The sequence below is a fragment of the Phalangium opilio genome, unplaced genomic scaffold (genome assembly GCF_054372755.1).
Source record: "Phalangium opilio isolate 3A_F unplaced genomic scaffold, DU_Popi_V2 ptg000061l_1, whole genome shotgun sequence".
In the NCBI taxonomy this organism is placed as follows: Eukaryota; Metazoa; Arthropoda; class Arachnida; order Opiliones; family Phalangiidae; genus Phalangium; species Phalangium opilio.
In genome coordinates, this window is record NW_028324178.1 from 604,384 (window position 1) to 620,569 (window position 16,186).

At 37.0% G+C, this 16,186-nt stretch overlaps 4 protein-coding genes and 1 long non-coding RNA gene across 5 annotated transcripts; 3 read left to right on the plus strand and 2 right to left on the minus strand.

The window, feature by feature from the left end:
• Positions 1–764: 764 nt before the first annotated feature.
• Positions 765–1,277, minus strand: LOC149663511 (uncharacterized). The gene is made up of 3 exons (XR_016368416.1): positions 986–1,277; positions 860–898; positions 765–792 (listed from the first exon to the last, which is right to left on the minus strand). It is a non-coding gene; the product is annotated as an uncharacterized LOC149663511 (long non-coding RNA).
• Positions 1,278–3,456: 2,179 nt separating this feature from the next.
• Positions 3,457–7,296, plus strand: LOC149663512 (uncharacterized). The gene has a single exon (XM_089841878.1). It carries the CDS (start codon positions 3,457–3,459, stop codon positions 7,294–7,296), a length of 3,840 nt encoding a protein of 1,279 aa, XP_089698004.1.
• Positions 7,277–8,036, plus strand: LOC149663513 (uncharacterized). Its single transcript, XM_089842099.1, has 2 exons — positions 7,277–7,791; positions 7,853–8,036. Exons 1-2 carry the CDS (start codon positions 7,398–7,400, stop codon positions 7,876–7,878), a joined length of 420 nt encoding a protein of 139 aa, XP_089698225.1. The 5' UTR covers positions 7,277–7,397; the 3' UTR covers positions 7,879–8,036.
• Positions 8,037–8,101: 65 nt separating this feature from the next.
• LOC149663514 (uncharacterized) lies at positions 8,102–10,257 on the plus strand. Its single transcript, XM_089841879.1, has 5 exons — positions 8,102–8,368; positions 8,434–8,520; positions 8,599–9,073; positions 9,188–9,240; positions 10,192–10,257. The coding sequence occupies exons 1-5, from the start codon at positions 8,102–8,104 to the stop codon at positions 10,255–10,257; spliced, it is 948 nt and encodes a 315-aa protein (XP_089698005.1).
• A 1,934-nt stretch (positions 10,258–12,191) lies between these two features.
• Positions 12,192–13,451, minus strand: LOC149663515 (uncharacterized protein F54H12.2-like). The gene is made up of 2 exons (XM_089841880.1): positions 12,910–13,451; positions 12,192–12,381 (listed from the first exon to the last, which is right to left on the minus strand). The coding sequence occupies exons 1-2, from the start codon at positions 13,449–13,451 to the stop codon at positions 12,192–12,194; spliced, it is 732 nt and encodes a 243-aa protein (XP_089698006.1).
• Positions 13,452–16,186: the final 2,735 nt, after the last annotated feature.

Sequence of the window (16,186 nt, forward strand, 5' to 3'; positions counted from 1 at the left end):
GGCGATCCCACCTTAGGGAGGCTAGACGTTTCTCGTAACCCTAGCTGATCGCCGCGTATATCCTAAAACCAAACGATGATAATGGAGTAGAAGCCAATGATACAGATTGGTGTCTATGTGGAATAGACGGAAGTAGTTAACCCACCGAAATATGGAGAGTTAATTAGGTCATTTAAGTGTGCCGCCAGCCTTCTAGCGCGCTAGACCCGCGCGTGTATACTCGCGTGTGTCTAGAGTGGGGGAACACCGGTTTTTTATCCGGGGGGGGGGGTTTCTTTGAGTTCGTTTATTGGTCGAGGGTGGGGATCGCCAATTGATTAGGTCTTTTTTAACTGGTTAAGGGGCGTGAACTTCTTTAGTCGTGACGTAATGGCCAGATTTAGATAAGAGGGTGTTAGCTTATGCGACGTATGTTAGACATCTGTTAACGTCTCGAATTTCACTGGAGACGGTTTTCTCTACGCCTACATGTTATCCGCTACTCGGTCATTGCGCTAGAAAGATCAGAAAATTGACTGAACAAGATGTCGCCAATAGTTTTAAAGGTATTGACTGACAACGTAATCTTTAACTGTAAAAATTTACTTTAATTGTACGATTACATATACATTAAATGCATAAATAATAAATGAAAAATACAGAAAATAAGATATAATTGAAAAATACATAAAAGTAAGATATAAAATGAAAATACACAAAATAGATAAGATGAAATATATAAATATGAATAAATTTTAAAGTAAATATATATGAATAAATTTTAAAAAGTAATCTTTAAAAGCAAAGGCCCCTCTGTAACGAATCAATAGAGTATTATTATACCCTATTGTAAACTTTTCAAATGCTAATATATACTTACCACCCGCCACGGTGATTAGGATCGGGGTGTCGCGCGGAACTGCAAAAGATTAGTTTACAATTAATAAATGATTCATTAGTTTACAGTTAATAAATGATGCATTTTTTAAAAAAGTTTTCTATTTACCGTCAGATAGGTTTAACGTTATCTCGCGATGATCGGCGCCAGGAATCGGAGGTCCTTCCTGAATGACAACAGCCTGGGCTGGTTGTTGAATTCGCTCAAGCGGGTCATCGGGAGGAAGGATGTTTGGAGGAGGGGAAGGAGTACCAGGGTATGGGGGAGGAGGGGTTTCGATACGGGGCCGGTATTCAGTGTTGATAACGTTACGTAAAATGGGGATATCTATGTCACCATCGTCACCCCAATTACTCTCCCACGAATAAGGAGATTCAGCACCGGCCGGAATTAAATTACGATTGGGTGCCGGCGAAACCGGAGCTTCGTCGACTAAACCCCAATCGACCGAGCCGGCGCGGCTCTGAGGTGCCATTTCTTGAGCGTTGAAAAAGACCTCAATTTTTCTAGCTCTTACCAGAGCGCATCTATCTCCGTTATGCGGGAATCGTAAATGGGGGTCATAGACATCTTCCCCTCCCGGCATAATGCGAATTGAAGGGGCACCCAACCTTCCTATATCCACAACCCGGAGGGTTCCAAGAAAAAAATTTAAAAATTCTTTTTGATCTGGCCCTTTTACGTAAACGGTATCGCAACCTCGGGTTAATTGTTGAAGTACGGTTCGGATCTCGTCTTGACCGTATTCACCATCACGCCCCAAACCGGAATGTCTGAGGTTATTATAAATAACCGTGTTATCCGTTCTACGGAAACACTCCTCGTCAGGAATTTGAAAATTCCTAACGCTACGTTCACCGCTATCGCGTATGCAGCCTATCTATTAAAATGAAAACACACGTATAAGGAAAAATTCTAAAACATTAGTTAAGATTTAATACCTCTTTGACTAGAAACCTACAACGTAGGTTCCTAGCGCGACTAAAAACGATCGCGAAGCTCGTGGCGATAAAGATAAGGGACTCCCTATTTTAAAATATAAGTCTCTTAATCGAGGGTTTAAATCTAATAGAAAATACTTACATTATATGTATATATTAAGTTTTTAAAAAGACTTCTGAGTAAAGAAGAGGTTATAGATATATGGTGATGCGTTAGAAACTAAAAGACACTAAGATAAGGGTCACTGTTGCCTAACCATTTTAAAATACTAGAAAAATACTTACATTTTTTTATTGCGAGACTAGAAGAAGAAGTTATTGAGTTTATGAAATTTTATTGCGTTGTAGAGAATACAAAGGCTTAAACGCTGTATTTATACATTTTTTCTCACCCACGAGTATACTAGGAGTCCGATAGTAACACGAAACCGTTCATCGGTGATAGTATAATTAGTTATAAAATTTTCGATAGTTAAGTGTAGCCTTAAGATTACACGTGAAAGACTTGGATAAAAAATTAAAGGAAAACAGATGTGTTTGGAGACTTTGAAAAATAAAAGATACGAATGAAATCTAATATTATTTAATCTATACATATATAATAACATAAATAAAGACGATCATCGACGATAGGAAAGATTTATAAAATATCTATAACTAAGTTTAAGATTACAACTGAACGAGTTATATAAAGTTAAACTAAACCAGATGTGTTTGGAGACTTAAAAATAAAAGATGCGTATGTAATTTAATATTATAACGCGAATAAATACGTTCATCGGCCTATGGGAAAGAGTTAGTTATAAATTGTCACACGCCGAAAACTAATTTAATTTTGACCTTAAGGTTATAATTATTCAATTTCGTTAAAAAGAAACAGATGTCGTTGAAGGTTTAAATATAAATTTAATTTACTGAATATATAATGACGTAGTTAAGTAATATGAAACCCTCTCGGACGTAAAGCTAGAAAAGATAACAACCGTATAGTATAAAAGCTCAGACTCAACGTTCGAGATTCATTCGTGCCGAAATTACTGCATTAACATCTCGCAGCAAGAAATTTCTATTCCTGAGAATGGTGAGTACTTTATACTTTTTCAATGAGATTAGAAGATTTAGTTCATAGGAAATAGGCATTTCAATAGGCCGAATCAAAGGATGAGACACAATCCTGTGACAAAGAAGTAGAGACCTTGTTATCTCAGTCGGGATTTAAAAAGGAAGATTGGAAAGATCATATAATAGAATATGGTCGGGATAGATTATTAGGTGTTAAAATATCGTCGTTCAATGGTACTCTATACCTTGATATTAGGAGGTACGCGAAATCAAAGAACCCGCGAAAACCGTTTCCCATCCCTACTAAGGACGGTATATGTATTAAATACGAGAGCGCATTTGAACTGAAATCAATTCTGAACAACGCTCAGGGAGATTGGGGCGCAACGGTATATATGTCAGAAGAACCCATTCAAATAGCCACCACGCCTGACCGAGAAATAGCCATCTTTAAATACAGAGGACAACCCTATGAGAAGCAGTTCGTAATTAGAGATTCAGACGATCTCCATAACATAATAGTTGCCTTGGAGAAAACAATCAATAGATTTGAAGAACTTTCCCATTAAGAAAAAAATGTCGGACACTTCGTCATCCTCAGATGATGAACTTTATCCCATCGATTTATCCACAAAATTTAGACCTGAACAATATTTCAAGATAGACAAAATATCTAATCGAAAATCTAGAAAATATAAATGTATTACAACAGAATATAATGTTAAATTCCGTAACTTAGAAGAACTAAAATTAACAAAAATTCACGAACAACTTTCCCAAATATTAACATCTCTTATAAACCAAATCACGCAAAATAATGAAGAGTATAACTTAATTAGATTCGCCATAAGCTCCGACGCGTTAGAGAACCCTGTAAATTTAAGATTTATGGCGATAAATGAGTTAACTCCTGATCGATTACTCTCTAGTATCGAAAAGGTGGCTCAGTCCAAACGTAGTCTTTTATTAGAGGGTTCTCTAAAAATTGATGTTATTCTTTTAAAATGCAATGTTCCAATGACAGGTAGAAAAGCGGTGCATAATCGAACTATAGCTGAACTGGATAAATATATTGATCAAGGTTATGCTTACATACCTATTAGAAATAATGATACTCTATGCGTTTCTAGAGCCTTAGCCGTGGGTAAAAGTCTAGCTGATCGAACTTATTTAAAATCAATAGGAAAGCTAAACGAGTTTAATCAATGGAGCTTCCGATTATTAAGAAATGTAGACCACCCTTCCCAAAAAACCGCGGCTTTAGAGTTACACGCATTAGCCGAAGTCCCGGAGGGTCCTGTAGATTTATTGGGTGTTCAAAAGTTTCAAAATGCCTTGTCAGATTACCAGATTGTAATTTTTTCAGCTGAAGAGAAGTTTGAGAAAATATTTATAGGTCCTCACAAGGAAAAAAAAATTTTCCTCCTCAAAGTTGGGAATCATATGCATGTTGTACGGTCTTACATCTCAATGTTCGCGGCTAAGGCTTATTGTCAATACTGTTTAACCCTATTTTACGGTCTGGAAGAAAAATCTAGTCATTCTTGCTCGGAAACGGCTAAGTGTTACCGCTGTTTAACAACGGAGGCTTATCATGAAAAAGACGAGTATAAACTCATAAGATGCGAGGAGTGTAATAGATATTTAAAGGGAACCGAATGTTTCAATAACCATAAGAGTAACGGAACATGCGATTCTTTGAAACGATGCGGAAATTGCGCTCGCGAAATAAAACCAAATCATAAGTGTGATCTAAATTGCAAAAATTGTAAAATTACGCATGAAAAAAATCATTGTTGGGTGATGCCCCTAGATATTGATTATCCTCCTGTTCGTCTTCTATACTTCGATTGTGAAACTATCCCTTTAAATAATGAACACACTCCCGTACTCTTGGTTTCCGCTGCGCAAGAATCCGTTGATTCAAAAGAATTTACCATTCGTGTCTTTAGGGGCTTTGATTGTATAAAGGATTTTATAGACTATCTTTTCCAATGTGAGACAAGCTCTATTAAAAAGGGAAATAAGAAAGTAAAGGTTGCGCGAATGTTGTTTTCCGATGTAATCTGCTGCGCTCATAACGGGGCAGGGTTCGATTTTTTCTTTATATTGAAAGAAATACTTAGAAGGAATATAGTTCCTGAGCCTATCTTCAACGGTTCAAAAATCATGGCACTCTTCTTAAAAAATCTAAAGATCAAATTCATTGACAGTTACAGATTTATTAGTGTCCCCTTAAGAAAATTTTCATCTACATTCGATCTCGGGGAAGAAAAAAAAGACTATTTCCCGCATCTGTTCCATAATGAAAAAACGTTAGACTATGTAGGCCCTATACCCGAGATACATCAATTTCAGCCCGATAATTTTAAAGATAAGGAGCACGCGGATTTTATGAAATGGTATTCGGAAAGAAAGGATAAGCCCTATAATCTGAGACAGGAGCTTGAAACATACGCTATTCAAGATGTTAAGGTCCTACAATTAGGAATGGAAAAATTTAGAGAGTTATTTAGGAATGTCTCCGGGGTCGACGTGCTTAACGTAGGTGGTATTACCATAGCGGGAACAGTAACTAATATTTTCCTTCACAAACATCTTGAAAAATACACACTAGGTGTCGTACCTGCAAAGGGTTTTCGTGGAAATTTTAGTATCGGAGCCTTAAAGTGTATAGCCTTGGAAGAAAAATTACGCGGGGTAAAATTTCAAACTGCCTTGTCATTGGAAGGGGAAAAAAGGGTGTCAAACTATTTAATAGACGGATATTGTAAAAATCCTGAAATTGTTTTAAACTATAACGGATGCGTCTATCACGGATGTGTAAAACACACAAAACATTACGAGTACAATCCTATAGTTAAAGATCTAAACAGAAATGTCTACGAAAGAACTCTAGATAGGGAAAATTATCTAAAAAAGATTTTACCGAACGCCGAACACCTCAATATTTGGGAATGCGAGTTCAATGAGAGATTACGAGATGATCCTGACGCTAAACTCTATTGTGACAGTTTAAAATTTAAACAACCAATTGGATCCAGGAGTGCCTTGTACGGGGGAAGAAGCGAGTGTATATGTCTGTATTATAAGGCAAAACCGGGCGAGTCTATTCAATACCTAGATATCTGCTCGCTCTATCCTTACGTATGTAAATGGGGCGTATTTCCTAAAGGTCATCCTGAAATTATTACGAAAGACTTCAACTTTGAACCTAATTTTTATTTCGGTCTTATTTCTTGTCGAGTATTAGCGCCTGAAAATCTATTTTTGCCTGTCCTTCCAATTAAAACTAAAAAGAAACTTTTCTTTGCTTTGTGTTTAAAATGCGTTGAAACTGAACAATCAGTCTGTACACATAATTCGGAAGAAAGATCCTTCTGTGGTTGTTGGCCAAGTCCCGAGGTATATCTAGCAGTTAAAAATGGATATAAGATTCTAGAGTTTTTTGAAGTCCAACATTACAAAGATAAGTTTGACAGAAAAGAAAATACCGGTTTATTTGACACGTTCATTGATTGTTACCTTAAAATTAAACAATCTAGTTCAGGTTGGCCTTCGGGAATAGAAAGCGAAGAGCAAAAAGAAGCGTATTTAAAATCAATTTATGACCGAGAAGGAATAGTTATTAATAAAGAAGAGATAGTGGACAACCCCACTCTCCGCGCCATTAGTAAACTATGTCTAAATTCGCTTTGGGGAAAAATGGGTTACAATACGGAAAAGAGAAAAAATGTATACATTGACTCTTACGCTGGATTAGTTCAGATAATAACTGATGAAACGAAAGAACTGTTAGACCTGAAACCGGTAAACGATAAAATCTGTTTAGTCAGTTATAAACTAAAAAAAGAATACGCTCCTACCTACTACAAAGGAAGTCCCACGATAGCTTCCTTTGTTAGTTCATTAGGACGTATCGAGTTGTATAATACGATAAGTAAAATGGGTAAGAGGTTACTTTATTGTGACACTGATTCATGTATAGTTGTAACAAAGGAAGGGGAATATCTACCACCCTTATCTAGTAATCTAGGGTGTTGGACGGATGAGTTAAAGGGTGAGACGATTCTCGAATTTGTCTCGACAGGGCCTAAGTCGTACGCTTACCGTACCACAGACGGTAAATCTGTTATTAAAATGAAAGGTATTACCCTTAACAGAAGAAATGAAGAAATCATTAATCATTCGATTAAAAGTGTTTTATATAGTCCCTCTAAAACTTTGTCGGTCACCGTTCCATTTAATGTTGTAAGACGTAAAGAAACAGCTACACTTTTATTAGGCAATCTAAAGAAAACCTTTGGATATAGTTTCAATAAACGTAGAGTCTTAGAGGATTACACAACACTTCCTTACGGATATTTAAATCATCAAGACTCGTCTGCCACGTCAAATGAGAAAACGGACCACTAAACATCGGGTCACGTTTTCCCACCTTGTTAAAGTGAGAGTGATACCGTACGAAGATCGAGTCAACTACGAGTTCATAGACGATATTAGAGAACGTTTTAAAAATGGAGAACGGGTTAGAGTATCGCCTCCGCTTAGAAACACCGATGACCATTTTACTGGCTGGCCCAAGCAGCTCGGGGAAAACAACGTGGGTAATAAATTTACTCAAATATAAAGACATTATCATGGACAAACCTCCTGATAGAATAGTCTATTGCTATAGTGTTTATCAGGACATTTTTGATGAACTGAAACTCTTTTTACCTATTGAATTCCACGAAGGACTAATTCCTAATGATTCTGATTTTTTTGATAAACGAATAAATAATCTTTTAATCCTAGACGATCTAGCTAACACCTGTACCAAACAGGAGTTTATAAGTAATCTTTTTTGTGTCGGGAGTCATCATTTATCTTTAAGCATCGTGCTGCTGTCTCAAAATGTCTTTAACCCAGGTAAATATTCTAGAAATATATCATTGAACTGTTCTTATATCGTTATGTTTAAAAATCCTAGGGATAATAACCAGGTTCGCTATTTAAGTCGTCAGCTTTTTCCTACAGACACCAAACGCCTAACGGAAGCGTACGAAGAGTGTACCGAAAAAGCGTATTCTTATATCTTAATAGATCTAAAACAAAGTACCGATAATAGTTTAAGACTTAGGTCCAATATATTCCCCAATGAAGGACCGATGGTAATCTACGTTAGAAAATAAAAATCCATAAAATATAAATCTCAATTTATTTAACCTCATTTCGAGACATGCCTTTACCCGTGTCGGTTAGGAACCAATTACCCTTTTTAAATCTCTTGCGTAAAAGCGGTGTGAAACAAAGAAAACTTTTAATATCAAAGTGTACGCGACCCCAATTGGATTGTATAAGCGGTATTTGTTATAATTTGAAGAACGGCGGTATTCCATTGAATCGTCATAAAAAGAAAAGACTTCAACGTTACAAAAACGTTATAAGGTATTTATCCAAGAGAGGTTTAAGCGACAAAAAGAGGCGACAGGTGTTAATTAAACAGGTAGGAGGATTCTGGCCGGCGTTGCTTTCAATGTTAATACCGACAATAGCTTCGGTCTTTACTAGATAATGAAAAAGTGCGTTTTAGTACCAGCGGCTTTACTGACGGACAATCAAAAGGAAGTTAACAGTTTAGACAACGCCATTAAAGAGGTACTGAGAAAGCCTGGTTCTGCCGAGGAAAAATTGAAGGAGTACCTTTTAACTCTTCAAAAATATTTATCTTTAAAGAGTTTAGCGGAGCCACCAAGCGTTACTATCTTGCCACCTACAACGAGTTCGTCTTTTCCAGCACCCGGAGTGTCGAGTAAAATACAGCCTCTAAGTCCTTCATCCTCGTCTTGGATTCCTCCATCGTGGCCTACCCCTATCCAGAATATACCTATTAATATCTCTACCCCCTCCCAAATTGTCCCTACTAATGTCGCATCCCCTCCCCAAAGTATCCCTTTTAATATCTCCTCGAGTCTGACTACCCCACAGCCTATAATGAGTAGTACAGCAATGGGTCAAACACCGGCGATATCGTTTACTACGCCAGCGTCTCTCTCTCGAACGACCAGTATGCCAATTTTAACACCCATGGGACCCGTGGTACCGAAACAGTCCGGGACGTCTCAAACGCCGAGTATGCCAGTTTTAACACCCATGGTACCGAATCAGCCCGTGACGTCTCAACAGGCCTTATCAACGAAGGGCGCTTCTGGTTCAAAGTTCCGGAAACTTAACCCTAACGATGAGACTTCGCCGAAAAAAAGACTCGCGAAAATTCCATCTACGAAATCAAAACCGTACCCTACACAAGCCAAAATAAAAAAAGATCGCGAAGCTAGTTTGAAAGAACTTCAAAAGCCCGAATCTAAGATCGAATGGGTAACTTATAGAAAGGCAAAAAAATAACCTTAATAATGATTATTACATTTTATATAAAAGCATCTAACTCATTATATTGAAAAACACGTATCTGATTATATAAAAGCATGTATTTGAGTATATAAAAAAGCTTGTATCTGATTATATATAAAAGCATGATAATTACAATTTATATAAAAGCATGATAATTACAATTTATATAAAAAATTATAATCGAATAATAAATATTTTTATTCTCGCATTCAATACAAGTGTATCTGATTATTAAACATTACAACTTTAATATTTTATTGGTTACATTTTTCATATCTATGTCTTAACAAGTGAAGGCAGATATTCCATAAAGATAAGGCGTCGTTAATTTCCGTTTTATTTTCATACATTTTCAGAACTCTATGAAACGAATTTCCCAGACATCTTTGAATAAGGAAGAATATACAATGAGGTCCGCAACAAAGGGAGAACATATCTTGAATTAATTTATCGTTATAGATCCATCTGGACGCGTATTTGGCCAGGTTAATTTTATACGTATCCGGGCTCTGCCCGTAGCTGCAGAAAAATTACCTTCATTGTTTTCAACGTAAATGGCTACCCAATGAAGTCCAGGATCCTCGGCTCTCTCCGTGTTCAGAACAAAACAAAATTTCTTCTTTCTAGGTTTCCTGGGAAGCATGTCTCTAGGAAAAGTACCTAGGTAGTAGGGTTTTGTCCTCTGGTCGCATGATAATATTTGATTTATTTGTAACGTATTCATATCACTTTAGATAGTTCGTATTCGTAAAACGTTCCTTTAATTATCTCGTTATTTTTGTCTTTAACGACGTATACTGGAGGATTACGGTATAAAACCTTATCAATAATAAAGATCTCTTTTGTAAAGTAGCCTTTATATCCCTTTGAAAAGGTTTTTTCAAATTTACTCAACCTTACTAAATCACCTTCTTTTAGCTTTGGTTTTGTCCCAGGTTTAATGGTACCGAAAAGACGGTACCACACCTTATGCTCATTTTGTAGATTAACATTGACTGGCGCGATACCAGTTGAGCGGTGTATCGAGTGATTGTAAGCCTTAACTATTTTTGGTAACGCACTCAGATAGCTACGAGTATCAGCGCTAGTTATGAATTTGTGTATTTTCTCTTGAACCGTTCTGTTAAATCTCTCGCAGATCGCAATTTTTTTATTCCCGTAAGCTACGTAGTGGTGAATACCTTTCTCTTTAAAATATTGCTGAACTGGTTTAGCTAAAAATTCAGAGCCAGCGTCCGTATTTATATTCGTGGGTACAACATCTTTATGTATTATTTTAAAAGCTCTTATAACTTCCGCGGAAGTCTTGTTTTTAATAGGTATAACGTAGGCGTATTTACTCAAAACATCTATATTACTTAACAAATATTTCATACCCTTGTTGTATCTGGAAAGTTTATCTAAAACTATTAAATCAGCCTGATGAGTCTCATCCATAGATGTCACTGTAATTTTATTGCGAGGAAACTTTAATCGACGATAACGATGAATAGTATAGGTGGGTTGTTTTAATAGAAAACTCTCAACTTCTTTCCTCGAAGACTGAGGAACTCCTTTCGTTAATTTATCCAATCCGGAAAAAGAGGAGGGATTTTCGGGGTCGTAGTACGCGTTTGAGAGAGACATTTTTTCTAAACAAGATCGAAAATGATATCTGATAATATAACGTAATTGTAGGGTATTATATAAGAGGGAGAGATACAATTTTCTGGAATATTTTCTAAATAAGGAAAAAAAATTGATATATAACGTAGGTATAGGAAACGCAACAATAAGAGTAATTTATATTTTATTCGGTTACTTAAAAATTAACAATACATTGTTTTTAGACCGACAAAATTTCCAAGAATATATTTTAAATAGATACGTCATTAAACACTGGATCATTTAGGACATTAGCTTCGGTAGTGGTTGTTCTCTGGCGAATATCTCCTGGTCCCTTGGCACCGTTTATCGAGTAATTTCGATATTAAATTTATTTTGCTCTTCTCCGAGGTAACGCATTCCAACGATTTCAAATCCTCTCGGAATATTTTCAGACGCCTTAGAGTAATCCATGACCCAATACACGCGAGATAAGAGTGACATATATTTTAACCGTACATTAGTTCAGTTTTTAGACCGACAAAGTTTCCGAGAATATCGTTAAATAAAATTGAGACGTCGTCTTCGTAATCTCCGTATTCCTCGACAAAGGATTCTAGAATTCTTTCGTAGTTAAGCAACGGAATAGCTCTAATTAGGTTTTTCTCCACTCTCTCGCTCCAATTAGTATCCGTGGGTAAACAAGTGATATCGTGGGCGATTTCGTTGTGACAGCTGATATTTTCGCACGAATCAGTGAAATTAAATAAAATATTGGTCAAACTGTCCAAGATAATTTTCTTCATTATTTCTCTGGCCTCTTCTTTTCGCTTTAATTCGCTACCAATAACATTTTTCAAGTTCTTTAACCTTAACCAACTGTCTTTATTTAATGAAAATCCTTTCGATGTTGAGAATAGAATATTATATCTATTATTCGATCCTCTAATATATTGACGAATATCAACTATTTTTCCTCTCTGACATACGAAGCATTCTAGCTTAACTCTCTGAGTACCGTCAACTAACCAAGTCAGAAATCGTCCCGTTATTCCGTTAAAGAAAGCGTCAATATCCGCTTCGAAAGTCCATATACTATTCCAAATACAACTGTCGAAAGACGCTTCGGTTTTAGTATCGAGTCGTTTGACATTGAAGACGGGAAGAATTCCGCTTCCAACGTAAATGTTTTGCTTCTCCGATAGGTAGTGTACTTGATTCATCTCTAACCGGTTATGAGAGAATGCTTCTTAAATCAGAGGTTATATAGAGCCTTTTTACTCGGGATTAAATAACACCGAGCGATCCCTAGTTATCATGATAGAATTTTCAAATTAGGAATAAATTATGCACGTGATATTGTGTGGTAAATTGTTTTTAAATTTCATATTGATACGTAGATTTCCTTGTCTGGGCAAAGAAAGATGACTAGCCCCCGCATTTTCATACGGGCTTAAATCTAGGCAATACAAAGCGTAACCTTTTTTGTACTCTTCGTACGTGATAAAATTTCCCTTGTTTTTTCTGTATGTGTTTAGAGAGGTGAATAACGACATGTACTCTCGAGTGTATAGATTGTTTTCGTAATCAGGCGTAAAGGCTTCCGAAGGATAGGTATCGGTACCGACGTTGACGGATAGGTAATTAAGATCAAAGGTTTCAAAATTAAAGGGGTTTAAAGAATGATTACCATTAAAGGCCGAGGTTCGAACTAGACCTATGATTACTCTTTGAGGTATTTTACCTAAGAAGACGTTTTCTCGATTAACGTCGTTCATTCCAGCTGGAATTGAAAAGGTTTTCACGACTGTTTGATTCAAAGGATAGATGGCGCTGGTTTGCTCTAATACCGTAGCGTGGGCTAACATTATTTCGGGATTTATTTTTAGTCTTTTAACGTACAATGAGGCATTATCGATAACCACTTTATATTTCTTATCAGCGGCTTCTTTCGATATTACGCAAAACTCTGGTTTGGATCGAATAAGCCTAAATCTAACGTCTACATTATTCAATAGGAAACGATTTAAGCGACAAATATCAACGTGTAACGGGGCGTATAAATCTATCGTACTCGATACCTTGGCTCTCTCGGGTCTTCTTAATATCCCATTGGTAGTAAGATTTTTATTGGCTGCCACCCAGGCGGAATCGGGATCGATCGGATTATCCTTATAATACAACCCTAGATTTAGTTGGCTTTCTTTAGCATCTATACCGTAATTTAATAAATTCTCGAGATAAGCGATATAAGGGGCTCCTTGGTTAGGGGACTGAACGCTCGTGTTTCCTAAAAAGACGTCTATTTGGGAAAAGAGGGCGGCGTGTAAAAGATTAACCGGAGCTACTTTGGTTTCAGCGGCTGGTACTTCGGTGCCGTCCAAATGAAGCACCCTGACCTTCAGCTTTAACCTAGTTTTAGAAAGGTCGATATAATGTTCGCTCGTGCCAGGGACAAAAAATTCCAAAGGTCCACTATCCGTTACGGAACTTAAAGGTTGATAACTTTCGTCGCTACTAGTTATAATATTAGCGTTCAAAGGGGGTGTCGCGAATAGGTCTAATTCCCCCATCATCCCTTCGAATTGGGCCATCTTGTTTTATGACAAAAAATCGGCCTTTGATCTACTTTTCTTCTTGCGTATCTTCTGACGTTTCCGTCGAATACCAGACCCGTACTGAGAATTAGCCAGACTATCACCCGCTTTATGAATTAAATTTGAGCCGGCTATTTTTAGATTCCTTTTGAACGCTCTCTTGGGTTCTTCTCCAGCGCTTAAATCTTGAATAAACCTTCCACCAAGTCCTAAAGCTTCTTTACCCACGCTCTTAGCTATCGGTTTCGCTAGAGGAGTTAACATTCTCATCAAAGCTCTAAAAATGCCTCCCAAACCAAATCCTTTCTGCACTAATACACCTGGTGGAGATCCAAGGAACTGATCCTGATAATAGGACACGTACCTATTAGGTCGAGACATGTCGTCTAAAGTGAATTTTGATAATGATGCGATCCGATATAAAGGATATAGGAGCGTCGGCTTCGTCTCTAATATCAATTTTGATAGTTTCAATTTCGTTGGATCTTATAGGATAATAGTCTATAGTATCGTATGTGATAATTTTCTCCGACGTATCGTTTTTAGTGGGAATGACGCGTAGAAGAGGTTTGAAACCAGAGCCTATAAACTGGGGGTATATCAGATCAGTGTAAACGTATAAATATTGACTGACTAAATCCGGTTTGAAGTTGGCGTTTGCAGACCCTAATAGACGATTAGTTTGGTCACCGAATCCTAACATAGAACCTAATTTGTTACGAACGCCTCTAAAAAGCACGGTGCACTCCTTATCAGTCGTTATTCGAACGGTACCGTTATCGTTTAATGAGAAATTAAACCGAGATTGATGAGCTTCGGGTATCGCTCTATTCATAGCTTCCAATAGGGCGTCGACGCTATAGGGTCCCTCAGGAATCTTTACCGTTACCATACGATTTTGAAGTTTTAAAGTTTTTTTCAATTTTATCTCGATATAATTATTGGTGTAGTTTATCGTAATATTTCTAGCTTGTTGAGACAATGGAATGGGACAAATGTATTCCCCAGTAATGTACTCGTCCGTTTCGAATCCTAAAACCTGAGCCAGAGGGCCAGGAGCTAGCCTGGCCTGGTGACCGGCATCGACTGATAATTTAACTCTCTTGATAGGAGGCCCAGTCGGGACTGACATATCTATAACCTGTATTTTCACGGGAAAATTCTGTTTTTCAAGCTGAACGGTTAAGTCACGCACCAGTTTATTCTGCATTGAAAAAAATACGGCGTTTCCATTTTTATCTTTCGAACCTTCGTACTTTTGCGGTATTAACTCCACTCTTCTAACGTCCCAGCCATCATTCGTTAAATATCGTTCAGGTACCTGTATTTCGAAAGAGTTACAGGTATTGTCTATTACGGTTGAAATTTTCGGTGTTAATATTTCCGATAAACCAATTTCCCATTCGTTTGAAAGAATAATTGGTTTACCTAATTTGACCGTGAAAGACGATTGTGAATTATCGGGATATTCATCAGTTTTATCACTTAACAGAGTAACGAAAAAAGAATTCACCGACATAATTGATATTTTATTTAAAAATGAATGAGGATTTACACGTTATCCAATTTTATTTAGAAATAAAAGGTTGAACTCGATGTGATGGTTAGAGCGGGGTTCGATCTCGCGATCTATTGATTGGCGAACAAACGCGCTAACCACTACACCGAGAGCAACCTTCCTACGTTTTAAAGAAGATTACATTAACATATACTTGGAAATAAAACGGGTAAATGTTCATGATAAAAACTATCGGGAGTACCGAATTTACTCATTTGTTCCTGTATGTATTTTATAAAGTCATTTCCGTAAAATTCGGCTTTTTCTTCTAAACACAATGGCGCCGGTGAATCCGTTTCCGGGGCTTTGGCTCTTGGTTGATTTATACCGTGACCCAATCGGGTAAATAAAAGTCCATCATCTAATTCCTCCAAAATAATGGTACTTCTAGGTAATATGAATCGTTTCAAAATTTCCACCTGATTCTGATACTCGATATCTTTTTCTTGAGGCTCTCTATCTTTAAACATCGGGCATTTCTTCGTAACACGAGCGATTTTCCCACTTTCAGATACTTGGTGTTCGAAACATATTGTATACATAGCGCATTGATCTAAAAGATACGCGACCATATATTGGAAATCCTCGCGCCCTTTGAATCGTTGATACGTCACTATATAACGCATTTTGTAAGATCTCCCTCGGAAGTCACTGCTCTCTTCAAGGCGTTCGTCGAATAACCGAGATAAAGGGAGATCGCTCTCTTATCAAACAAACTCTTATTTAAGTCTGGCGATTACGTCACGACTAAAGACAAGTACAGACACGTCCTAAAAACCCCTAAACAATTAACAAAGACCTAATCAATTGACGGTTATAGAATAGATTACATTAACGACTACCGGGAAATAAAAAGGATAAATATTCCTCGTAGATACTATCGAGAGTCCCTAATTTCCTCAATTCTTCCCGTAAACAACTTTTATGTATTTTTCAATTATATCTTATTTTCTGTATTTTTCATTTATTATTTATGCATTTAATGTATATGTAATCGTACAATTAAAGTAAATTTTTACAGTTAAAGATTACGTTGTCAGTCAATACCTTTAAAACTATTGGCGACATCTTGTTCAGTCAATTTTCTGATCTTTCTAGCGCAATGACCGAGTAGCGGATAACATGTAGGCGTAGAGAAAACCGTCTCCAGTGAAATTCGAGACGTTAACAGATG

Bases quoted from the DNA above. Each gene is read 5' to 3' on its own strand.
- LOC149663514 (XM_089841879.1), top strand. From the start codon at position 8,102: ATGCCTTTACCCGTGTCGGTTAGGAACCAATTACCCTTTTTAAATCTC. The intron at 8,369-8,433 runs GTAGGAGGATTC...GGTCTTTACTAG, and splicing joins GACAGGTGTTAATTAAACAG to ATAATGAAAAAGTGCGTTTT. The intron at 9,241-10,191 runs GTAACTTATAGA...ACCTTCTTTTAG, and splicing joins CCGAATCTAAGATCGAATGG to CTTTGGTTTTGTCCCAGGTT.
- LOC149663513 (XM_089842099.1), top strand. From the start codon at position 7,398: ATGGAGAACGGGTTAGAGTATCGCCTCCGCTTAGAAACACCGATGACC. The intron at 7,792-7,852 runs GTAAATATTCTA...TAAAAATCCTAG, and splicing joins TCAAAATGTCTTTAACCCAG to GGATAATAACCAGGTTCGCT.
- LOC149663515 (XM_089841880.1), bottom strand. From the start codon at position 13,451: ATGGCCCAATTCGAAGGGATGATGGGGGAATTAGACCTATTCGCGACA. The intron at 12,382-12,909 runs GTTACACGTTGA...AAACACATACAG, and splicing joins ACGATAGATTTATACGCCCC to AAAAAACAAGGGAAATTTTA.
- LOC149663512 (XM_089841878.1), top strand. From the start codon at position 3,457: ATGTCGGACACTTCGTCATCCTCAGATGATGAACTTTATCCCATCGAT.